The following is a 26238-nucleotide window of genomic DNA, read 5'->3' on the forward strand; positions in this document are numbered from 1 at the left end:
GAGGCTGGCTGCAGCTGCAGCTGCGCTCCACGCCCCTGACTTTGAAAGGTCAACGCGCTCTGGTCTAGGCACCCATTTACGAAAGTTCCAACCATTGTTGTTGTCGTTGGTTGGCTTGAGCCCACACACTAAACGCCTTCCCTGCTGGCCACGTTCACCGGAGCATGGAAGGTGGCGAGCGCAGGGATGGCAGACGCAGGTGCTGTGTCTCCCGGCCCCCACCCTGCATCCCCGACATCCTTGCTGGCCCTCTCATCCTCACCCCCTCTCCTGCCTCAGCTCTCCAGCTCAGTGCCCTTCCGTAGCCCCCAGGCCGAAGCAGGCATGAGGAGGGCTGGCCTGTGAGATGGACCCTGGTGGTTGTTCCTCACGTAATGTGAAGGACATTCCACCTGGATTTGGTGTCCGCTGGAGCCATGCCACCCGGCAGCTTGGTGACCTTGGGCCACTTGGCTTCTTTGGGAATTTTCACTCTTCACAAAATGGGTACAAATTTGCCTCTGTCCCTATCGCTCAGGGTCGCTCTGAGGATTCAAGGAGCTCTCAGTGGCTGTTGGGCTAATTCCTCATAATGACTCACCGTGTGCCCCTGCACCTCCACTTCTGAACACTTTATGGGATTTATTTCTAATCCCCATAAAACCCTGTAAGGCACAAATTAGTCTCCCCAGACTAAGAACAGGAATAAAACTGCCAACTATTAGATAAATAGCTAGTCCTCTGTACTATTTACAAACCTCTTGATTCCAGGTGACAGGAAAGCTAGCACAGATGCTATTACCCTGGAAGGGACTTGGCTGACTCATCTAACTAGGGATGCCGTGGTGGGTGGGCCTCGAGGAAGCTCTATCTAGGAGACACGCTGTCATCATGATGGTGGCTTCCATTCCCAGCCTGTCTCTGGGCAGTGCTGCCTCAAGGCTTGGTCTGTCCTCAGGTCAGGCTGCCTCCCCTCGGGAAGAGAAAGGTGGTGGCAGGTGCATTCCCTACTGGCCTAACGAAGGAGCTGTCTTCCTTCCTGACAGAAAACACAGTCACCCCTTAGGGCTAGGGGACCAGCCCGAACGAAGCACGGTGGCCAGAGGGAGCTGGGGTAGATTCCCCCCCCCAAACATATACCCTCAGCCCTAGGGGTTCAGATGCTAGATCCTGGCCATATGCCCCCAGTGACCTCTCTCTGCCGTTATTCTTACAACTCAAGATGAGAGAACCCTGCATGGAACCGCTAAATATTAATGAAGCCCCTCCCGATCTCTCCAGTCTGTGTTCAGAGATTTTACAATCACAGACAAAAGCCGTGGCCTGTGGAATGTGTACTCATGATCACAAAGCTGGCAGGGACTGCAGAGGAACAGCCTTAACAAAGAGGCCCCAGCAGAGCCTCTCGGGCTGTGTAAAGCATTTACGATGAAAGGCCACGGAGGCTGTGGACCAGGAGACGCCTTGGCAACTCCGTCACAAAGGAATAGCTTTCCTCTGCTGCTGCTTGGAATGCGCACACCAAGACATCACAGAGGGAAAGCAGCAGAAGTAACACACCGTGACTGCCGAGGGTCTGCCGGGCTTTGCGAAGGGCACCGGTGCTGGCTGGAGGCACAGAGAGCTCTGTCATGTCTGGCTCCCTACTCCAGGACTCCGAGAGGAGATTCCACAGTAATGATGACAGCAATCCCAGTAAGGTAATAGCACGTGAGACCCATTTCACTCTCATGGCACACCAGACATGGTTCTAGGTTCTTGGCATGTGTGAAATGCCATTTATGAAAAGAGTCATTTCAAGGAAGTCATGGGAGTGGGTGGTGCCCTTCGTCCATCTTGAGCGGGGAGTCCTACAACTTCCAAGCTGCTCCTGGCATGAGTAGTCCAGTGGCGCAGGAGGCCTGCAGAGCACGTCCCAAAGCCTCGAGCGAGATGTCGGGAAATTTGCCCCCTTGCCGGAACCATTGGCCTTTCTCAGTGGCAGCCATCCTGGGGGTGGAGGACTGTAATCGCTCTTCTCCCTATAGCTTACTGAGATTTAATTGACCATAACTGGTAATGACAGTGAGTTGCCTCTGCAGTGTTCCTCCTTCAAGACGGCGCACTTGATGTTGTAGGGTGCAGGGTTAACAGTTCATGAGTGTGCTGCAGGGAATCTTGGCAAGGAGAGCTCAGAGCTGTTTGGCAAGGAGTTCATGGTCCTCTGGGGACCCTTCTTGGGCACTGCCGCTGTCACAACTGAGCTCCGTGGGCAGGAGGAAAGGAAGCACGTGGACATTTCTGCAAAAGCAATGATTTTCCAAAGACGGCGTGGAGCAAGAAGTGCTGGGGTGGGGGGCGATGGCTCCAAGAAGCAGGCCTGGGGGAAGGTCGGCAGGATCTGAACCAGCGCGTTGTCCTCAGCCTTGTTCCCGAATGGCTTTCTGACTGACAGACAACACTTGGCATCTCTGGCCATCCCAGTTCAAACCACAGCAAATCCCCTTGCAGCATGTGACCGACTGCTGTGTGCCCAGCGACGAGGGCGCCTGCTTATTCTATGGGAAACAAGATTAGACAGACCTCAAGGAGGCATTCTGATTCACAGTGGTTGTGCTGAGACGCAAAGATTGCCCTGCACCAAGGGAAAAGCTTGGCATCTGGGGGGCTCGGGTCGGATGTATTAAAGCCCCTTGGCATGAATGGTTGGTTAGCCGCACCTCTAGTATGATCCCAGGGAGAGGCAGGCATTAGGACGGGCACGGATGATTGGGCGAGGATGCCTATGCCACAGGCACCGTGCTTCAGTATGAGGGTGCTTTGATCTCACATTTAGTTGTGGAGGCAAGATGTGGCTGGATCTGTGGATCTTTCTTACAGTTATGTTCTTTGTTTGGGGGGGTTCAGTTCCGCTTGTGCTGTTTTATTGTTGTTGTTTTTTCCTGTTTCTGAACACTTCAGAGGCACCAAATTTCCACATGGCCAGACTACCCCCTCCCACCTCCATTTTGACAGCTGACATCACTTATTCCAGATCATTCCAGGTATAAGTACATACTCCCCTGCTCCTCTGCCTAATTTCGGACCAGGATAATCCTTGGTTTTGGGCACCAGCCCCAGCTCCTGCCTCCAAGTGTCCAGCACTCAGGTTGGCCCCCTCTTCCCCCAACCCAGGCAAGGTTTAGCAGCTGTAAGAGGCCCAGATTTAGTACACACTTGGATGCAGTGGAATGCTGATCTCGCCTTTCAGTGCTTTCTGTTTAGGGAGCTGGTTTAAGCCCAGAGCAGCCATTGTGGATCTGGCTGGATCTACCCTCTTCCTGTCCTAGTTTTCTTATTCTCTGCTGTCTGGGGCTGGACCCAGCATCCTTGCTTCAGGGCCAGGGAGACAGGCCAACCTGGATCAGATCCCACGTCTCCTGCCTGGACTTCTCTGAGGTTTCATTTTCCCCATCGGGGAGTGTCCAGGACTGTGGATATCACGCACTTCTCATGGTGCTTTGCACAGGCTAGAGGCAAATATCACTCTTAATCATTTAAATTCGGCAAAATATAGTTGCTCCCAGTGTGCTCAGGACCTAGAAATCCAGGTGGCCTGCTGCCTCCAGCGTGTTGGGGCAACTCCCACTGCTCAGGCTGTAGCCTCTTCCTCTTCCTCGTTATCCGCAGGCTGTGTGCTGGTGCTGATTCTTAGCTGACACCGCTCTCTCTGTGGCAATAGGAAGGCATGCTGGACCATCTCAGGAGGAAAGACTTTCTGATCGAAGTTTAATTTCTAACTCGTAGCCCTCCCCTCAAGGCAAAGACATGATGCCAGGAGGTACCCAGGGGAAAACTTTGTTCTCCTGCAGCACGCCATGAAGCATTTCCCCCTGCACCACACACCAGGGTTGCAGGTCAGCGCTACTAGCCCTTCTGACCTTCATGATAACTCTTTGTGATAGATGCCAAGTGTGGGTCTCCCCATTTTACAGATGGGCAGATGAGGCCCAGGAAGCGAGAGACTCATCCAGGGTCACCCCTCTAATCAGAGTGGAACCTGCTTTGGTGCTGACCCAACCCCCTTGTCCACTGCCAATTCACTAGACCTAGACCCAACCACCGTGTGTCACAGAGCAGACATGCCCCACGCACGTGGGAGGGAGACGCCCACGAGCGGTGGCCAGCCTGGAACCTTATACTTGTCACACACGTGCCAGCCACGAGGCCCCGGGTGGAGCCAGAAAAGCAGCCCTGTTTTCCACAAATAGCCCTGCTTTCCAATCACACAGCTCTCTCATTTAGACCAAGTTTCCGGCCTCTTCTCTATCTTTTCGGGTTTGACTGGCTCCAGCAACACTCACTCCCCTTGTGTCAGAGACAAAACACAGTCTTGTTCCAATCTAAGATATAGAGTAACTTTCTGGTCAGTGAAGCAAAATGTGGAGTTTCTTTGTCAAAAATATCTGCCAGTCTTGCTGGCTCAATGGGAAACATAATATTCTGTGAGCAAAATAATCTGTCATGTCATGGGGGTGACTCATTGTATATGGAATTCTCATTGTTGAAGTATGAATTAGAGCTAAATTTAGTTTAGTGCAGTTTTTCTGTTTTGAAGGAAAACAGTGATGACAAAGCAGATCTTTTTTAGCTTTCTGAATGCCCTGGACCTGAGACCACGCATCTGTACAAATGATCGTCCCAAAGCTTTCATTTTGTGTTGCAGAGCTAAAGAACGAAGTCCATGAAAAGGGGAGAGGAAGGAGAAATCCTGGTTTCTGCAGCGTGTGAGATGCAGCTGGGGAGGACGATCCAAGCTCAGTGGCAACACTGAGCTTGGAAAACTGCATGATTTTAGCAAAAGAAACAAGTCACCGTGCATTTAACAAGAAGCCACAATTTGCGGGGGGTGGGAGGTTGGGGGAACCAGGTGGTGGGTATTAGAGAGGGCACGGATTGCATGGAGCACTGGGTGTGGTGCAAAAACGATGAATACTGTTACGCTGAAAATAAATTTAAAAAGTTAAATAAAAAACAAACAAAAACAAAGGGAATTGGGGGAAATGTTTGTAATAAATACGTCAGACTGATGGGAAAGGTGCATGCAAACCTGTAAGAAAAACTCAGAACCCTTGCAAATGACAACAGATGTCCATACGGCATTTGTAAAAGCAGAAACACGATTAGACACATGCTGGAAATGCTCCTTCTCACTGGCAGTCAGAGAAATGCAAGGAAAGGGAGATTACAGTTTTATTCATTAAGCGAGTGGTTTTTTTAAAGCTGCTAGACCTGGTGTTAAAAAGGCTGAAAACAGAAATACCCTTGTCCATTGACTGAGTGACTGCGATGTAGGACTAACTTGTTGGCGATCCTTTTGACGCAGGGAGTTAGATACCCTTTCGAATGGTCCTCCTCCATGAACTTGTAATCCCAGCTCTAAGACTTTAACCCAAAACACAAGTCTAAGAGTGGAAAACCATGATTCACAAATACATGTATGGCAATATCACTCATGCGTCAAATATTACTTAGATGTTGGGGAATGGCTGAGGAAGCCATGGCATAGCTTCTCATCAGAATAGTATGAGGACGTAACAATATGGAAAATAGAGATTAAGTAAAAAGAAGGGCATGAAATTATAAGTAGATTATGACAAAAAAAATACAATGTATGAAAATCAAGGAGGAGTTGAAACAATGTCCACTTGATGTCCAAACTTAATGTCCAAAAGCTTGGACATGGTTATGGCAGTGTAACTCATAATGGCCCAAGCTTGGAAGCAACCAACATCTTCTACAGTAGAGGAATGCATAATAAAGCTGTGGTACATCCAGACAGTGGAATATCATTCAGGGATAAAAAGAAATGAGCTCTTAAGCCATGAGAAGACTTGGAGGAAACTTAAATGCCTTTTAGTAAGTGAAAGAAGCCATTCTGAAAAGGCTACCTATTGTATAATTGCACCTGTGTAAGATTCCCGAGAAGGCAGAACTATGGAGACAGCAAATAGATCAGTGGTTGCCAGGGGGTGGGGGACAGGAGGGATGAATGGGTGGAGCCCAGAGGGTTTTGGGGCAGTTCAGCTCTTTGGTCTGATACATTATGTGTTTGTCTAAACCAATGGAACTCACCCAAAGGGAGCCCTAATGTAAATTATGGACTTTGGGTGCTAATGACATCTTGAAGTAGGTGCATCAGTTATAACAAATGTCCCACCATGGTGGGAAGTTGTACACGTCGAGGGGAGAGTGGGCGGGCATATGAAAAATCTCTCCTTTTGCTCCATTTTGCTGTGAACCTAAACTACTCTTGAAAAAAAAAAAAAAAAAGAAGTCCATTAAAAAAAAAATAAACAAGAAAGAGGAAAAAGACTGGAAATATTTTAAAAGGCTGTGTTTTGGTTAGGATAGATTTATTTATTTTCCTTTTTCTTCCTGCCTGTAATTACCATTTGAAAACATGAATGTGTGTTAATTTATAATGGAAAGAAAAAAATAAACACTTGAAGAGTTTAAAGCTATGAGATGAAGCTATGCTTGCAGTTGTGTGTTGAAGCAATTCTGAGAGTTTTGGATCCCTTGTTTCTTCTTAGTGGTCAGCGTTTTGTAAACGCACATTCCTTTGGCCGGTTTGTGAGTTTACACAATTGACCCTGTACTCTAAACCTATGGCCATTTGGAGTTTCAGTTCCCAGTAAAAATAAGCCGTCTTTGGGGAGTCTCAGCATGATCCGTATCCTTGGAATTTTTCCCACGATGCGTGAGTCATTCTTTGTTCATTTTAAAAACCCTAGGAGTCTGTTAAAACAGCGTACATTCTCTTACATGTATGCAGATATTTATTTGTGTTTAATTTACTGTTTTGCAATGGTTATGTTTTTCAATGATTATACAAACACACGGTTTAATAGTTAAAATTAAAAAGTTCAATAATTGGGGCACCTGGGTGGCCCAGTGGATTAAGTGTCTGCCTTAGGCTCAGGTCATGATCCTGGGGTCCTGGGATTGAGTCTCACGTTGGGCTCTCTGTTCAGCAGAAAGCCTGCTTCCCCCTCTCCTACTCTCCCTGCTTGTGCTCTTCCTCTGTCAAATAAATAAAATCATTTTTTAAAAAAAGTTAAATAATTGACTAAAAATATATATGGTGATAATTCTTCCTGCCTGGTCTCCCATTGGCTAGTTTCTCAGCATCCCCATTCTAAGGAACAACTATTTTATTTTGTTTTTTAAATTGTATTTATTTATTTATTTATTATTTGAGAAAGAGAGAGTGTGTACATAGGTGAATGGGGAGAGGGAAGGAGGGAGTGGGAAAGGGGGAGGCAGAGAATCGCTAGCAGACATTGTGCTGAGCGTACAGCCAGATGTGGGACTCTATTTCACGACCCTGAGATCATGACCTGAGCTGAAACCAACACTTGGACGCTTAACCCACTGAGCCACCCAGGCGCCCCGGGAACCACTATTTTTAAAATTTCTTGTGACTGCTTCCAGAATTTCTCTATGCATATACATGCAAACAGTAATATGTATTTCTATTTTCCCCTATTTTCATACAAGAAGGGGGCACATTTTGTACATTGTCCAACACCCAGCTTTTCTACTTAGCAATGTATCTTTCCTCATCAGCACATAAATAGCTTCTTACTCCTCTTTGCAGCTACAGAGAACCCCGCATATGTATTTGTGGACTCACCACCACTTCCTTAGCCAGTCCCCTGCTGATGGACAGTTGGATTCTTTCTGATCCATTGCTATCAACAACAGCACCGTAAGGACGAATCTCACACGCACATTTCATACACGTGCAGGGATATCCACAGAGTAAACTCCCGGAAGTGAAATTGCTGGGTCAGAGTATAAGCGTCTGTAGTTCTGATTGCCAAGTTCTTTTGATTGCCAAGTTCTTCTCCTTTCGGAAGGGTTTTCGCTTGTACCAGCCATACTTCTGCATGTCCGATTCTCTAAGTCCTTGGCAAAAGAGTGCTTTGCTTCCAGTGTGACTGTTGTCACTCCATATGAGGAGAATGGAAGTGCAGTATGTTTTAATTTGGCTTCCTTTCGTGAGGGAGCTCTGGTGTGTTTTCAGTGGTAAGAGCCTTTCCTCTCGTGTGGTAACTGTTACTGCCTTCCTTCATTTTGATTATTAAGCAGTTGATTATAGTTTTATGGATTTCTAGAAATTCTTTATGTATTAGGGAGAGATCCTCTCTTGGTAACCACACCTACCCGGCTGGAGCGTGTGTCTCAGGACAAGAGGTTCTAGAAGGGGTCTTTGCTGGAGTCACTCCGATGCATTTGAGATAAGAGTGTTAGCCATTCAAGGAAGCACGTGGACTCTATCCCACATGTGGCATCAAGGTTTGCCATCAAGCTGGTCTTTGTAACTTTTGTCACTTTAGCACCTGCGTGTCCTTGTTTTTTTACCCCCAGTATAAGGCTTATCAGTACCATCATTCTGGGTAAAACATAGAAAGAACCTGATAGCACAGTGATTACACAGAGCCAGATAACTGAAAACAGCCCTCTTCAGGGTGAAGCCACTTGCCCTCTCAAGATAAAGGTACAGTGGGAGAAAAAGGCGTGACCAATCTCGGGGGACCCTGGAGATTTCTGGGTACAGGTCCCAAGGTCCTTTCTCCCTTGCACAGGAGGAGCTCTGTGGATTGTGCACCACAAAAATACGTGCAAAGAATCTTGGTTTTAGGGTAGTTCAAGTAGAAGTTTCTGATAGTATCTTAATACCCTACTGGTGATGTGGCCAAGCCAGACTGTGTAACTGATGCACCTAGTAAGAACCGTCCATCTCTCCATCTGTAAGGGCAGACAAGCTGGCCCCAGATCTCCCCAGGGATCTTTGAACATTAAACAGCACATCATAAATCACTAACTAGCTCATCTCGCCATCCTTATCTTAGCCACAGGTCAGAACTAGACCTCCCGACATCCCTGGGGATCTCCCTAGAGTCCCAGTCCAGCTGTAAGAAAACTTCACCTTATGTAGGTACTCAGGAAGCACACAGAAACTATTGCTTCCTTTCCCTTTCCCTGGAACAAATCTGCTTTTGCCTTCACCAGGACTCTTTTCTTGTATAGCTCCGGGGAGACTGTGACCAGTGTGACCAGCTTGGCCCCCCTGCAACCCAAGAAGGGCAAGAGGCGGAAGGAGAAGGCTGACGTTCCTCCTGCAGTCCCTGCCAAAGGTAGGAGGCTAGCCCATGGTTACCCATGTGGGAACCAGCACAACTGATCTAGAAGTGGGTCTTGGGTTTGCAGTGGGATTGGGACAGGGTGAGTAGACAGATGGAGGACATCTGGTGACGATAGGCCTGCAGAACCCCATCTTCATTTTGATAATCACTGAGGCCTGTCACTGGAGTGGGGCTGGTGCTGGTGCACTGGCCCAGCATGATGTTAGTGGGGAGTTGGGAGAGGGGATGTCAACAGGCACAGATTGATTCCACAATGCATTTCACCTTCAGCTATTAACATGCTCACACATAGTGGGGTGGGACAAAGGGGTATCAACATCTTCTTGGTTTATTCAAGGGAATGGAACCTCTGATTTTTCTAAGGATGTAAGTCAGGTATGTAGTTTATTTTGGATTTGTTCTGGGGATAAAATCAAGGTTGGTCTTTGATTCCAACTGTAATGTAGAGCAACATAGGTGAGGTTCCAATGTAGTTGGTAGTACTAGGTCTGTCCCTTACAGATCCTTGGGGTCCTGTGCTGAAAGCCACTGGTGCTCAGGCCGAGTGCATGTTGGGTGGATAGAGGGACTGGAAGGCCTGGGCATTCTGGGAGGCATGACGAATATAGATCTGGGGAGGGAAGGGGGCAGAGAACCCTGCTGTAATGTCTCATTCAATCGGAGTGATTAGTACCCTACCTTACAAAAGATGAAAGTGAGCCTCAGAGAGCTAAGTGGTAGAACCTGGCTTGGAGATGAGGTCTGCCTGAATTTCAAGGTCAAGTTCAAATTCCAAAACATTGAAGTACTCATTACATGATATTGGGGGGAAGAGCCTTAGTTTTCTCCTCTGTTACATGGGGACAATAAAGACCCACCTCCCTGATGACTTCTGAGGGTTGTTTTCAAGGTCACAGCTTTAATTGGAAGTGTGTAGTTTGGATGAAGCCCCAGGGAAGTTTCTGGCCTCAGGCTTAACCAAACATACCTGGTTCTCACCTGCACGCCTCACCTCTTGGTAGCTGGCAGTGTTTTATGTAAACTTGTTTCATTGACCTTGCTGCTGGGAGAGGATGACTTGTCCAAAGATTCGGGGAGGGTTGCTCTCCATGGAGGAGCATCCAGTGGTACCTAGATCAGAAACCAAACTTCTTCCTTGGGGGCAGGAAAGGGACTGTGAGTCTCCACAGAGTATGTCTGGGATGCTCATGTTATGTGGGCATTGGGAATCCTGGAGGAAATCCAAGCTAAACCCTTGACATGCTTCCACAGCTCCCATAGCTGCCACATTCCATAAACCGAAGCTGCTGAAACCACAGAGGAAAGTCGCCCTGGTGAGTAACCATAGTCGGTGTTGTTATTGTCCCCTTAAGCCTTAAATCCACTTGAGGTCCAAGTAGTACCTTGACTGACTCAAAATATGCTGAAACTTCTCGGTGCTTTGGTCCCCAAGCAAAGACGTTCTCTCTTCTTGGGTCAGCTTTTGAGCTGTCTTTTCTCCACATCTTGTTCCCAGAGTGGCTTTTTAAAAGTCCAAGGAGAACCATGTTCTATTATAAATGTTATTTTTCAAAAAGAAGGGGGGGGGGAAAACCACACTCTGGAAGATATAAATAGGATATGAACCTGCTTATACAAATTTCCCTGATAACTACTCTAAAGAGACTGCTGAAGAATGTTCCAGAAAATATGCTGTAGCAATTTATTTCGAAATAACTGTAGACTTACAGAAGAGTTGTAAAGACACAGCAAGTTCCTGTCTGCCTTTCACCCAGCGTCTCCTAGGGTCAGCCTCTCACATAGCCCTGGTGTCTTTGTCAAAAGTGAGGTTACCATTAGCACATTGCTGCAAGCCATGCTCCAGACTCTGGCCAGATTTCAGCAGTTTTTCCATTCATGCTCTTCTCTTGTTCCAGGATCCAGTCCAAGCTGTCACATAGCTCTTAGTTGTCGTGCGTCCTCCAGTCTGTGACATTCCCTTGCCTTTCTTTTTCTTTTGTGGCCTTGACACTTCTGAAGAGAAGCAGCCAGTTATTATTATTTTTTTATAGTGTCCCTTAATTTGGCTTTCTCTGAGGTTTTCTGATGAGTAGAGATGAGGTCCCAGATTTGAGAAGAATACAGAGGTGACACTTCCTCCTCATGGCCTGTTTTTGGGGATGTATGATGTCAATATGTCTTATTAATGGTGACGTTAATCACAGTCACTTGGTTAGGCTGGTGTTGACTAGACTTCCTCCATACAGAATTCCTGTTTTTCCTTTGCTATACCTGTTAGGCGGAAGCCAGTCACTAGGAGCACCTGGGTGGCTCTGTTGGTTAAGTGTCTGCCTTCATTGAGCTCAGGGCCTGATCCCAGCGTCCTTGGATCGAGTCCTGCATCGGGCTCCTTGCTCAGTGGCGAGCCTCCTTCTTCTGCCTGCTGCTCCCTCTTCTCCTGCTCAATCTGTCTCTCTCTCTCTGACAAACAAATTAAAAAAAAAAAAAAAAAAAAAAAAAGAAGGCCATCACTAAGTCCAGTTCACACCCTGAGGGAGCGGAGAAGCTCCCTATCCTGAAGGAGTATTAAACAATTTGTGGACATCTGTTAGCCACCGCAGTAATGAATAAATATTTTGGGGGAGATATGTCAAGTCTAAGCAAATATCTTATTTTTCATGAACTTTTTAGCATTCATCAATGGATTTTGCCTGTAGCAGTTATTACTATGGTGTACTAATGGGTATTTTCCTTAATCCTTCTGTATTTACTACTTGCAATTCTTCTGTAAGGAAGCGCAGGACACCTTCCCTCATTTATTTACACTAACTTGTATTGGTATGGGTGCATAGATATGAAAAATTTTAAGGCTCTAATTGTTATTTATTTTGTCGCTAACATTGCTTAGCGGCTGTGTATTTGTTTGTGAGAGAAAGAGGCAGAGAGAGACGGACAGGCAGAGAGGGAGGGAGAGAGAGAGAGAGACCGAGAGGGAGAGATATTGGAAGCCCTATTCTAAAATGTGGATGTACTGGGAAGGGCCGTGATAACCTTGAAGGAAAAGAACAAAGTGGAGAATTTATATGCCAGTTCTCAAGATTCACCTTAAAGCCACAATAATTGATAAACTGTGGTATTAGCACAGAGATTGATAAATAGAGCAAAAGAATAGAATAAAGAGCCCCGAAGAGATCTACATATGTATTGTCACTTGATTTATGACAGAAGTGATATGACAAGGCAGGGGAGGAATTACTTATCAATATAGGGTGGCGGGTCTGTTGGATATCCATATGAAAAACAAGGATCCATTACTCCTGCTTTATGCCATTGACAAAAATTAGAGAGGGATCATAGACTTAAATAGGAAAGATAAGTAAATATAAATCTTCCTAAAGATTGTGTATCTCCCCAACCTCAGCATAGGCGAAGACTTTTTAAAAACAAGACTCGCTAAGTAGCAAGCAGAAAGGAAAAGATTAAAAATTTGGGTTACCTTAAAATTTAGAATGTTGGTTGTTGGGGTGCCCGGGTGGCTGGGTCGGGTGAGTATCCAACTCTTGATTCCTGCTCTGGCTGTGGTCTCGGGGTCATGGGATGGAGCCCCCTTTGGACTCCGTACTCAGTGAGGAGTTGCCTTGAGATTTTCTCTCTTCCTCTGCCTCTGCCCCTTGCCCTGTTCTCTCTCTCCTTCTCTAAAAATAAAAATCAATAAATAAATCAATGTTAAAATTTAGAATGTCGATTGTGATTGAAAGGCACCAAGAAAAAAATGCAAATGAAAACCACAGGTTGGAAGAACATGATGGCGTGCATGCGTCTAACAAAGGATTCTTACCTAGAATGTCTGAGCACCCACATATCAATAGGAAATAAAAGGACAACTCTACGAAAAAACTAAATAAATAAGCAGAAGTCTTCAACATGTACTTCACAGAACGAGATACACCAAGAGTAAGCACATGAAAAATATCTAACCTCATTGGCATCATGGCAATGCAAGTTAAAAAGCATAAAATTTACAGGTAGGAAGATGGCTAAAATGAAATGTGTGTTTCTTTTCTTTTTCTTTCTTTCCTTGGGCATGTATCCAGTTTTATCTGTTTGTCAGATTCTCTTTATGTTACTTTATGTTTCATATTTCAATAATTATTCCTTGCCAATTTTGTTAAACTTCATCCCTACGTCCTAAACAGTTTGAACTAAATATTTACTAGTTTTATTATTATTCTTTCTTGATCTAATGTCTTCCCCCCCAAATATCTTTATTGGCCTTTATATTTGAGCAATTTGCTTGGGAATGGAATTCTGGTTTTATAAACTTCTTCCAGTGTGTTCTGGGAAATATGCTGAGCCCCTCATGTGCATTTCCATTTACTTCCCATATTGCTCAGTGTAAATGCCAGATTCCATACTGTGGCCTATAATGCCCTATATCCATACAGGCCACATACGTCATTAATTTTTTAGTAGCCCCATTAAAGAAGTAAAAAGAAACAGGTGAAACCAATTTTAACCGTATGGTTTATTTAACCCAAATAGCAAACAGATTATCATTTAAACATATAATCTATGCAAAAATTATTAATGAGATATTTTACATTTTTTTTTGTTCTCCAAAGCCTTCAAAATCCAGTGTATATTTTACCCTTACTGCACATCTTGTTTCAGAGTCATGTTTTCAGGGCTTAAAAGCCACAATTGACTAGTGGCTACCACATTGGAAAGCTCAGCTGTATATGGTCCAGCTCTCATTACCTCTTTCACATCATTTTTGCCACTGTCTCCCTTCTTAGTTCCCCTCTGGCCACCCTGGCCTCCTTGCTGGTCCTTAAACATACCAAGCATGTTCTGGAAGGGCCTTTGCACCAGGTGTTCACTCTGCCTGGACCATTATCCCTAGGTTGTGCTTGTGGCTTGTCGCTCATGCCGTAGGTCTCTACGCAGACGTCACCTTGATGGAGAAACTTTCCTGAAATCCTACATAGAACACTGCTCACCCTCTAATGCAGTCCCCCATGACAGGCACCCGACATATTCTATATTTATCTGTTAACTGCCTGTTAACTTGCATCACCGCGATGTCCTCCGTGCCCAGAGCAGGGTCCAGCATGAGGGAGACGTGTTAATGACGGCACACCTGCTCCAAGGAGTAGTTTCTGTCATTCTGCTTTTACAGATGGGCAGAGGGAGATGCACATTCAGTGAGGGGCACTTCCCCAACTGTGCATCCCTGCACGTCTGTGTGAGTAAGTGTCTGTCTTTTTCAGATCTTTCCTTCTTGTTCTTATATTTATCAGCAAACTCAGGAAAGGATCTGCCTTGTAAATTTTCCCACCGTACTTTGTCTCCAAGTTGCTCAGGAGCTGTTGCTTCTAATCCAAAATTTTAGCCCTGGTAACAGCAGAAACAGCTATTTACTGACACTCTGTGGATCTGAGAGAGAGAGAGAGCCAAAAAGTGCTTTTGGCATGTTGTTGTGGTTAATCCTCACAATAAGGTCCCCTCTCTTGATCTCCGGTTTTGCATATGAGGACACACTCTCTGTTTAAGAAAAGCGAGTTCCTACAACTCATAGGAGTAGCAATCCATTTCCCGTGACGACGGTGCTGCTGCCCCAGTGGACGGCCCCTTGGCAGTGTCGCCGATCCTAAATGGACAATTTCTCTAGTCCACAGCCTGAGCAGGGGACATCTCTCATTTATCCATTAAACAAAAATCAGTTGTGCACTTTTCGGGGACAGAATGCTTCATTAAGCACTTTGGGACCACCAGTAAGCAGATTGGAGTCAACAGCGTTTTCAAACACGACTCCGGTCTTAGTCACAAGTCTGAGTTGCTGAGTTTTGTTTGCAGGTGCGTTCGAGCTGGGGTGCTCCTCTCGGGGCTGATGCAACCTCGGTCATTCTTCGTCGTCATGGAAAGCAAGTTGGGGCAGTTATATGCGTTTCAGAGGGGATCGTTGTTTTATGGAAGTATCTCCAATAAGAACTGCTAGTTGCTAAATTATATGTGGATCATTTATGAGGTGAAAAGACCTAAAATTTTCTATATCAGAATTTTCCAAAAATGAGACCATTTGGAAACCAGTTTCTACCCATAATAATAGACAATAAAGAAAAGAGCTGACTTTGAATGGGACTCTGTCTAACCAGCAGTTTAGAGTCAAAAATACCAGGCCTAGCATCTGCAGGTTTTAGTTAATATTAAGATTTATTTTCCCAGGCAGGGGACAACACTGACCTTCGTCTCAATTGGGTCGATATTAAGCTCTCAGATCAATAAGTCTTGATGGGAGCTGAAACAAAAGTTGATAGATACTTGTTGACTCACAGAGGCCTTGGTGTGTGTTTTAGGAAATAACTTGGAGACATTTCTTTTTCGGGGCTTGGTACTAGTTGGGGCATTTTTTTTCTGTCGCTGTTCCCTTTTGCCACCATCTGTGTAAAACAGTGCTTCCTGGAGTGGTCGTGAGCTGCAGAGCCCCCCAGCCCTGTTTCTAGAGGGACGTTAGCACACACTCGCCCTGAGAAGCCACGCTGCCCGCTGCCTCCAGCGACTCCTGGACAACAAGGGAGAATCTGTATTTACTGAGCACCTACTATGTGCCGGCTACTCTGTGAGGAGCTCACAGTCTCCTTCTCACTCATGTTAAGTGCCCACATGAGCTCCTGGTGGGAACCTCTGGACACTGGTGGACAAAAATGACCGATGCCTTTCCTTGTGTTTTCTCCCTCAAAGCATGAAAGCAGGAGTCTTTTTGTATGTTTTCAAGACAACGTGACATTTTGTAGAAAATACGGATGCTGGACCCTAATAGTGGTTGGAAAGTCTAAAAGGTAGGATTCAAGAAGGAAACAAAGAGATGAGGAAGGTACTTTAGGCATTTTATAATCAGGATACCAAAACTAATCCTCTTTTTCTTATAATAAAACAAACCCAGAAGCCAGCTTTCGAGGTGATCTCATCTGAGAGGGAGGCTGTGCGCGATCACACAGCGTCTCTCTGACTGACCATGGGATCGGTTGTTTTCTAACACTAAACACTGACCATGAGGCATTGTTCTTACATCAGAGGTTCTTCGTCCTTTTGGGGACAAGGGAGTACTTGCACAACCCTCCAAAAGTGTAGTTCTCCTTTCAGCTAGGGGAGAGGGATTGGCACTAGCTCAAGACCCCCTGAAGCCTTCTGGGGACCCCTGCCTCCAGAGCCCGCCAGTACTCACTGAGCGAATGCAGATGCTTCCAGGAAAAGCTGTCCCGGCTCCCTGGTTTCTGAAGAGACAGAGGAAGCCAGAAGTGCTCTTGACTGATTTTTATTGTGCTGGGTCAGTTATAACTTGGAGGCCGAGAGGAGGAGGAGGAAACCATTTCGGTGATGTGGAGGCAAAAGCTCAGTGCTTCACGGATAGCCACAGAAGGACGGATCTGAGGGGAGAGCAATCAGCACCCCAGAACGAACCACAAGAGAAGAGAAAGAGGTCCTTTGGGCTCAGCGGACCTTCACACACTCCTACCTCTGAGCCTGCGCCCTCCTCGCTGAGATTGGCTCCGTGCCTCACCCCTGCACCTCTGTAATGAAGGCACTGGGATAGCACTCGGGAGCTGGAAGGCTCAGGCCACCTCTCTTCTCTGAGGAAGAAATGACCCATTGTGAGCAGAAGACTGAAGCCACAGAGAAATCAGGCACATCACGGCTTCCTTCTCACACGTTCCCCTGCGGGTCTCCTGTATCCTGCCTGTCCCACTCAGATCCATCCTCCACGCTGCTGCCCAGAGATCCTTCTCGACCACAGCTCCAACCATGTCATCACCCTGTTGAAAATGCTCTCGGAGCTCCCTCCTTCCTTCCAGGATGAAACGTGGCTTCCTGTGTGGGCTGTCTCCCGTTGGCCCCAGGACCCCGGGGGCCCCGCCAGTCCTGTCCTGCACCACTCACCTCCGGACTCACTTCTTGTGGAGCCCTTCTTCCCTCAGAGTCCCACTTACCCCTGACCCGGAGAACATCAGTGACGCCCCTGCATGTCAGGGAGCTCCCCATCACCTACCCTCGTGGCACTTTTCAATGAAACTCTCATTTCGGACCCTTCGAGGCATTAGTGTCCTTGTCCCTGGAGGTAAACATGGGTTGTCTGCCACCAGCCCAGCTGACTGCTTTGCTTCCTGGTGGTGACCCTGCCCCAGGTGGTTAGGCTGCGTCTCCTCCTCCACCTCTCCGGGATATTAGCTGTCTCTGGGCTGCTCTTTTTCTTGAACAGATGACCCAGGAGAGTGAACACCTGCACGGGTGCAGCCGCTACGTGGCAGCCTGCCCCTTCCCTCACTTGGGTCTTGAAGGCAGTGCCTGACTAGTCCTTCTGGCTGTTTACAGTACAGTCCCTTGGAGGCTCCACCTGCTCCCCCAAATTAACTACAGCGCACACTGGTGACTCACCCCCAGCCCTGCTCCACCTGGATATGCCTGCGCCCAGGAATGGCTGTCCCATCCAGAATCTGGGTGCCTTTGCCCCCTCCCCATCCCCACCACGTGCGGTGGTGAGAACTACTTCTCAGTATGCCCAGGCTTCTCCCTGTCCCCCTACTCACTGCCGTAACTGGCTCACATGCCCACTGCCTCCCCATCCATCTGACCTCAGGGCCTCTCCGTGGGACCCCCACAGCACCTGACCTGTATTTTAGCACTTCGCACACCACTCTGAAGCTTCCCCATTTCACTTTCTCCTCCACTAGCATCATGTGGCTCCTTTTACAAAGTGACTTCTGCATTTCTTACACTACAGTTCTCCACACTGTGGACACCTTAGATGGTGGAGACAGGATGGGCTGCTTTTTTAAAAATTGTGCTCAAATGTACATGATATAAAATTCACCTTAACCATTTTTTAGTATATAGTTCAGTAGTGTTAAGTGTCTCCACATTGCTGTACAGATCATCTCCAGAACTCTTTTCATCTTGCAAAGCTCTGTACTCATTAAATAATACTCACTGTCCCCTTGTTCCTGGAACCTATCCTTCTCTCTGTCCCTATAAATTTGGCGACGCTAGGTACCTCGTGCAAGTGGAATCACATAGTCTTTTTTTTTTCTCTTTTTGAGATCACATTTTTCTTTTTGTGACTGGCTGATCTCACTTAGCACAACACTGTCAAGGACCATCCGTGTTGCAACATGTGTCAGAATTTCTTTCTTTTTTGCTTTTTAGTAAGTTGGAATAATATTTCCTTGAATGTATATACCACAGTTTGCCTATCCATTCCTCTGTCCATAGACATTTGAGTGGCTATTAGCTGTTAGCTATTGTGAATAACACTGCTGTGAACGTGAATGTACCAATACATTTCTGAGTTCTTGATTTCAGTTCTTTTGGATACATACCTAGAAGTAGAGTTGCCGAGTCATATGGTAATTATATTTTTAATTTTTTTGAGGAGCTGCCCTACTGGTTTCCACAGCAGCTGTGCCATTTTATATTCCCATTAACAGTGCGCAAGGATTCAATTTCTCTACATCTTTGCCAACACTGCTATCTTCTGTTTATTGGGGGTTGTTGTTATTGTTGTTCTGCTAGTAGCCATTTTAGTGGGTGTGGGATGGTATCTCATAGTGGTTTTCTTTAACACTTCCCTGACAATTAGTGATGTTGAGCATCTTTTTGGCCATTTGTATATCTTCTTTGGAGAAATGTCTGTTTGAGTCATTCCCCTGTTTGTTTTTTTTTATTTTAAAACCAAGTTGTTTGTTTTGTTGTTGTTGTTGAGTTATAGAAGCTCTTTATATATTCTAGATATTAATCTTTTAACAGATATATAATTTGCAAATATTTTTATCCATTCTGTAGATTGCCTTATTCCTCTCTTATGTTCTTTGATGCACAGGAATTTTAAATTAGCACTAGTTTCAAAATCATCAAGGACTTGTCCTCCTCATCACTGTGTCCCCAGTAGAGGAGCTGGAGCTTGTAGAACATGAGTGGAATGAATGAACGATTGAGGACAGAGATCTGTAATTGGAGCTCTGAGTCCTCACTGCTCAAAGTGTTGTCTATGGTCTAGCAGTCCGGGCATCCTCTGGAAGCTAGTTGAAAAGTTGAAACTCACACTCTACTGTAGACCTACTGAATGAGAATCTGCAGTTCTACAAGATCCCAGATGAATCTGATGAACATGAAGGTTTGAAAGTTGCTCTGAATAACTATCAAACTCAGTAGTCAGCTCTGGTTGGGTCATGGCCAATAAGACAGAGTCTGTCACATCTGGACTGACTTTATATTTTAGTAAAGAGTTCAGCCCACTGCGTGGGTTTTCTTATTTACCAACAGAGAGAAAATTAAATGCGAGAATCTGCTTCTAAAGGGTACGGTGAGTTTCCTTCATTCCTGAGGACCTTTCCTGGACAGCTTATCTCTGCGTCAGCCAGGGGTAGCTCTGCCCTGTGATCTCCGAGGGCCTCTCACAGGCAGAGTGTTCTGACACGTAGAGAGAGTGTGACCGAACCTGCCCGCCTGGGGTTCCCTCGAGCTCACTATCTGCAGTACACCTGCCTCCTCTCATGGATTCTTAAAGATCAGAGCACTCCCAGTGGACACACAGAGGTTGTGGTTCATTCCAGCAGAGCTGAGAGGGAACCTGTCTGAAGAACCGCCTTCCACTAAGTGGTCAGCCCAGGACCCAGATACCTCACCTTGTCCCACGTTTTCCCGGTCTCAGGAAAGAAGCCCCTTCTCCCAGCCCCGTTTCACTATCGAGAACATCCTGCCAAGACCAGAAAGAGTTTCTCTCTGATCCGTAGCAGAATAGGGCTTGGAGGCACATTAGGCACCAGTGATAGAATTCTGAGAGGATTTTAATAATAACCCAAATCCCAGCAAAATTATTTCCAGAGGACACGCATTTCAGGTTTCTTGAAGGATGTTTATAATAAGCCAGAGAATTTCTCTTGTTGTCGTTAATGGGCTAGAACGGGTTTCAGTTAAATTTTACATGAAAAGGATATATTAACCTGCATAAAATATGTTCATAATCTCGATTTAAAATTAAAAAGAAGAAAAAAACCCACAACCACATGTACAATATATTGCCCCAAGTAAAAGCCTTGGGAAAAAAACAAAAACTTTGCTGGTACCACGCTAGTACCATTTTTACAGAGATAAAAATTCTATGCTCCCCTCGGTACACATGCATATCCCATTATTGTCACAGGGAGTTATGTATGTTGACTGGAGGGAAGAATAGATGCTGAGCTTCGGAAGGGATGAGAGGAAGGAAACAGAAGTCATTTGGTTTCACGGGTTTGCTCCAGTCCGGAGAGAGCAGGCCGCGGGGCCCCGGGTAAGCACAAGGCGGTCCTCAAGGAGGTGAAGCAGGCCCCCGCACTGGCCCCAAGTGGAGGTGGAATCTGATTAGTCTCCTGTTAGGGACTGTCAACTCTGTCACAGGGATGTCACCTCCCAGGCCCTCTGCTGCTTGGCATTGACCAGAGACAGCCACCTGGCTGGATGCTTCTCAGCTATGTCAGAGGCCAGTGGAGGTCGCTGGAGGCTCTGATTTTATTCATGGTGGGCCAAGCGACGACGCTCTTCCTCTCCAGGAAGACTGGTAGCATCTTAAGCACTCGTGAGGAACCCCCTTTTGGGAGATGGTAGGGATCCTACTCCACAAGTGAGTGCTGTAGGAGAAGCCCGCCTCACCTCATCTGAGGAGAATAATGTGACCTTGTGCTCTGAGGAGGAAGGTGACTCGGGACTGACCGCCTCAGGACTGTGGTCCCTGTTTACTGTGTCATTAGGCGGTCCTGTCACATTGCAGTCTTCCATATACCTGTTCATTCCTCACACATTTATTGAGTGCCGGCACACAGTGTGCAAGGAGCTGTGGGGACAGGTGCAATGAGCCTTAGAACCTCCTGACCGAGGGGAACAGGTGGCAGAGAGGGAAGCTGGGCTAGAGGTTGACCGAGGCTGGGGGGAGGCCTGAAGGTCCTGCAGGTCCAGCCCCATGAGTGGCCCCACCATGTGGCACAGGCCCATCTTGCTCCTGGGGGTCCTGGAGAGGCCCACTCTGGGAAGACCCAGCCCTGTGTGTCTGCAGGGACCGTCCCTTCAGAGCGGTGGCTTGTTTTCCGGCTCAGCTCAGCTGATTTGCCGCTTTTATTGGGCACTTCGTTGTTGGGATCATTGCACTGCTGGGAAATTTTTTTTAAACCTTTTTACTCTATTTTATTTTTGTAATCTCGTGAAACAATATCATTTGTACTCACATCTGATTTTTTTTTAATTGAAAAAGCTGATTTCATTTAAAACCTCAGTTTTGAGTGCAAAACATTTCAGAATTGTTATTGAAAGACTTTTTCAATCTCAAATAGAGAATACTTAAAAAAAAAAAGTGCCATTTTGGGGGAAAAAAAAAGAAAAGAAAAAAAAATCATGGTATTTGTGACATCAAGCTAAGTATTCAGAATATCCAGAAGGAAATCTGGATGTGAAATTCTGAGTTCCTGAAGATCTAATAGAGCACTGACGGGATTTTATGGCCCTGGAGCCGGATTTAATTCTAATTTATTATTATAACTTCCAAAAGCTGAATTCATACATTCCAACAAGCCTGTGTGATGTCCAGAAGCCCCGTGCATGTGTGATTCGGGCACACACAGAAAGTTGAAGATTGCAAACTGCGAATTCAATCGTGTGGACCCATTGCTCACATTACATATGAATTCAACAAATGGGCCAGCATACCTGCTTTTATTTTATGTCTGGTCTTACTGCTCGGTTTGTGTCCTGTGCACTGTGCCCTTGACATAATGCTAGTGGTGGCGATGGTGATGGTGACGGTGGTGACGTGATGAAGATGATGATGGCGATGACTGTGATGACTCAGACCCTTCCCTTCCATGGCACTCTCCGCTATCCCCGTGCTTGTCCCTAGGAACGCTGGCACAACCTGACCTAAGATTGCTGTTGGCTCCATCTCCCCGATGAGGCAGGGAGCTCAGGGAGGTAAGGACTGGCACAAGATCACCCACTGGGAAGTGACAGTACAGGGTCTGGTTGGGCACTTGGCCTCGGGTCCCTGTCCGTCCCCTCCCCGGGCTCCGTGGCCTCTCATTGAGAGCACTCAAGAAAGTTCTAGTCCATGTTTTGGAGTGGTTTCTGTCTTGGCCTCACTATCTGGGTTTTTATATGATGAAAGTTGCGATAGTGATCCTACTTGGGGGCACTGGACTGGGGCTGGTAGTTCGGAATATCCATTTGTTAAGGTTAGAAAGTGAAGTTCCTCCCGTAGGCTCTCATTTCTCTGTAGTTGCCAGATTTTTATTTGGCTTGCATTCTTGAAGCCGTTTTCTGTGTATGTACACACTTATTATATCCATCTTTCTCTATATATATTCCCAAAGTGTATACACAGTCAGCCCACAAGCAGTGTAGGTCATGGTTACAGATTATGACAAAGGATTAACGTGTGCCAACTTCCCTAAAAATGAGAATGATCTGAAACAAAATGATTACACATTGAAATGTTTTCTCACTAATAATATATGTCAGGTTCGTATTTCCATGTCAGTACATATGTAGACCCATACTGTTCTTTTAATAACTGCAAAGTGTCATGATATCATTTCTTTCATCTATGTACCTGATAGCATCATATGTCAATATTTTAACTTATGAAGTTGATAGCCATGCAGATTTATATGATTCCAGGAAGTAGAACCTACGTATCCTTCTTCTTGGTAGAATGTGCTCACGGAAACCCTAAATAGGCTGAAAGAGAAAAAAAATCCCATGGGTCTGCTCATGATTTCCAAAAGCATCCCCTCGCTGTACTCTTAAGGCCCAGGATATTCAGAGAAAGGTTTTTCCCGCAGCGTCAGACTGATTTTCTTTCATTTCATCTTAAACTCATTCAGTCAATCCTGTAAAAATGTGCACTGACTCTCCCCTGTGTGCCAAGGAGCACCTGAATCAGGCACCTTCCGGGAAGCTAAGTTTCAGCCAGTGGCGTGCTCCAGCCCACGTCTGTCCACAAGAGAAAACAAATTCCTTTGGCATCATGAAATTTACACCTGTAAGTCAGCCAGTGCCATAAATCAGAACATTTTTCTTGAAGAATGAGTTGCTCACAGTTTCCCAGCACACTCTTGGATGCAGCAGTGAAGGGTGGACAGAGTCCGTGCTTTTGCGGAGCTGGGCAGCGTGCTTGGAGACTAGCTCTAGCACCAGTGCCCCTGCTTCCTAGCTGGTGACCTCAAGCCTGCCATTTCTGTGACTTTGTTTCTACCTGGGTAAAATGATGACGATGATAAGAGTGCTTCCTGTGTAGAGTTAGGTGCTATGATTACATTCTGGTGGGAGAAGGCAGATGAACAGGACTTTATAATTCCAAGGAGTGATATGTGGTCTGCAGAGCTGTACTGCAGAGCAAATGAGCCAGGAAGGACAGCGTTTGATGGAGAAAGTGCCTCCTTGGAACAAAGGCCCAGTAAAGTAAGGGAGCAAGCCACACTGCTATTTGGGGAAGAAATTCCAGACAGAGAGTGCAGCCCGGGCAGGGGCCCTGAGGTGGGCTCTGGACGAGGAGTAGTGTGTGGGTGTGTCTGACACACACCAGGAGGCCAGTCTGGCTGGAGCATTGGTCAGCAAGGCGGATGTGTGGTGTGAACTGAGGTCAGAGGATTCCTGGGACAAAATCATGAAGGATCAGTATCCTGATAGGGACTCTAGATTTTATTCTATGTATAATAAGAAACCACTGGAGAATTTTGTGCAGAGAAGTGAGTGGTTTGACTTATTGTTTTAGATGGATCAACTTTACCACTATGCATTATAGATATAAATAAATATATATATAATATATTTAATATATAATATAAAAATATATATAATATATATAATATAAAAATTATATATATATATATATATATATATATATATATATATATATATATATCTTACTGGATGTATTTGGCACTGACCTGAGGTCCAGTGGCATCCATCAGAATCTGGCAGGTGGCGTTTTCCAAATGATTTTTGAGTGTCTTCTTCTCTCTGCCTCTAAGTATTTCAAAGGGACCAACTGTCAAAACAACACTTGTCTGTACTCTATAATAAAAATTATCGGAATAATAATAAGCGAGCCCTTGTGTAGTATTTATTATTTCCCGACAAGGTCATTTTCTAAGTACATTACACATATTAATGCATTTAATCTTCAAAATAACCCTGTGGGATAGATACTATCATGAGTCTCACTTTATAGATAAGGAAATGGAGGCATAGGGAAGCCGAGAAACTCACCTAGGGTCACAGAGCAGGAAAACAGCAGCCTTTCTGTCCCTGAGAATCTATGCTATTATGTACCACCACATAGACCCTGGAAGCCCAGACACTCTGTGAGTCAGAGCGTTAAGGATTCCAGTTGACTGGAAGACGGAGGGTTCAAAATTGAAGATTCTCATAGTGGGCTCCTACGTAGAAGGAGATAATCAAACACTCTCTTTTTCTAAACATAAATATTCTTTTGAACAATACTGCCAGTAAAAGTACTTTTGGAAGGAAGCTGGGAAAACATACATCTATGGTCCATGGGGAAAAGAAAATGAGTGTCTGTATTAGATCATGGAGCTAATCACCGCTATAACTGTGCCACTATGAAAAGTTTCATGTGTCAGGACCCTCCCCAAGAGCTTTATCTATAATCACATTTTAGCTTCCAAACATACATTGGTGAAATCTAGAGACCTCCATCTGTCTGATGACTTGTAAAGCCTTGGGCCTTTTCTGTGCGTGGCTTTAGCGTTCTATAGCTGGTCACCTCTGAGCGTCCTCAGAGCAATTAGCCAGGGGCATGTGACTTTCCATCATGTCATAGTCATTCTGGGAATGCGCTTTGCTAAACATCCTTTGAATTCTCCAGAGTCAAGAGCATGATGCGAATTTGCTCTGCTCAAGAGTTCCAAGTGACTTCATCCAACCCTCGGTGCCAAAAACCTGGATACAACTTTGAAATCTTAATCTCCTTCCAAAACTTCTCTCCTAAGTTCCAGAGCCTTTCAAATCCTTCCAAAGCCATAGAGAACACTGGTTCATTGGCTATCAATTCTGAATAATCATGTGAAAGCCAGGCATAGGGAGGGAATTTGGGCAGATACAATCCCGAGGTTTATGGAAGTCTGAAGCAACAGACGAAGGAGGCATTATGTGCCTGTGTGCCGCTGTGTGACGACCAAGGCTCCTGGTCTCTAGACCCTGGCTCAGAATGTCAAGAGGCACCCATCCGTGTCAGCAGTCACAGCTGCATGCTGAATTTGGGGAGTGTGGCTGAATCCCAACCCTCCTCTCAGAGTGAGGATTCTGGTATCAGTTATGTTGCTGAAGTCAGAGGTCCTAGTGGACCAGTGATCTCACCTCCAAGGAGATGGTGAGTAGACCTGGCATGTGACTCCAGGAGTTCCCTCATAAAATTCCCCTGGCCTTCTCCAGTGCTACCCTTTCACTGCTTAGCTTCCTAGTTCCACCTGTGCAGTGGACTTCTCTACTAAAAGGTCTGTTGCCAGGGGCGCCTGGGTGGCTCAGTTGGTTAAGCCTCTGACTCTTGATTTCGGCTCAGGTCATGATCTCAGGGTCTTGAGATTGAGCCCCACTTCAGGCTCTGTCCTCGATGCAGAGTCTCTCTCTCTCTCTCTCTCCCTCTGCTCCTCCCTGTCCTCACTCTCTATCCCTAAAATAAATAGATAAATAAAATCTTAAAAAAAAAAAAAAAAAGTCTGCTGCCACCTGACACAGAGCGTGGCCAAAGCAGAGTACGCCAGTCGGCTCACCTGTGGAATTCAAAATTAAGTCAAGTTCATATCCAAGGCATGCCAGTTCTAACTGGACCAGTGAGAACAATGGCATAGTTTTCTTTCCAGAGGTTGGACCTACGGCTACCTGTCCGGGGCCCGCCATCAAATAGAGCCTCGCCCACAGCACTGCCTCCACATCTTTGGTGGCTGGAGTCCTGTGTGTGGGCGTCGTGAGGGGAGCATTTGTTTTACTAGGTATTCCTCTGTTGAATAAAAAATGAGCACTTATCTTGAAGGGGGAAGAGGAAGTCTGCCCTTGATAATATGTAATTCTCTCTTGGGCAAATAGA

The 26238-nt window shown here is 45.9% G+C and overlaps 1 protein-coding gene across 4 annotated transcripts in view; it reads left to right on the top strand.

Moving 5' to 3' along the window:
* The window catches only part of VSTM4 (V-set and transmembrane domain containing 4), a 99927-nt gene that overhangs the window by 60034 nt on the left and 13655 nt on the right, over nucleotides 1–26238 (top strand). For 2 of the 4 annotated variants that reach the window (XM_059169635.1, XM_059169636.1), the window contains 3 exons: nucleotides 7601–7711; nucleotides 9037–9143; nucleotides 10404–10465. In XM_059169635.1, the coding sequence (XP_059025618.1) occupies nucleotides 7601–7711; nucleotides 9037–9143; nucleotides 10404–10465 (280 nt within the window). Of the gene's footprint in view, nucleotides 1–7600; nucleotides 7712–9036; nucleotides 9144–10403; nucleotides 10466–11047; nucleotides 11217–26238 lie in introns of those variants that run through there. The other 2 variants (XM_059169637.1, XM_059169638.1) reach the window with 2 other exon arrangements.

This window comes from Mustela lutreola, chromosome 4 (genome assembly GCF_030435805.1).
Source record: "Mustela lutreola isolate mMusLut2 chromosome 4, mMusLut2.pri, whole genome shotgun sequence".
Classification (NCBI taxonomy): Eukaryota; Metazoa; Chordata; class Mammalia; order Carnivora; family Mustelidae; genus Mustela; species Mustela lutreola.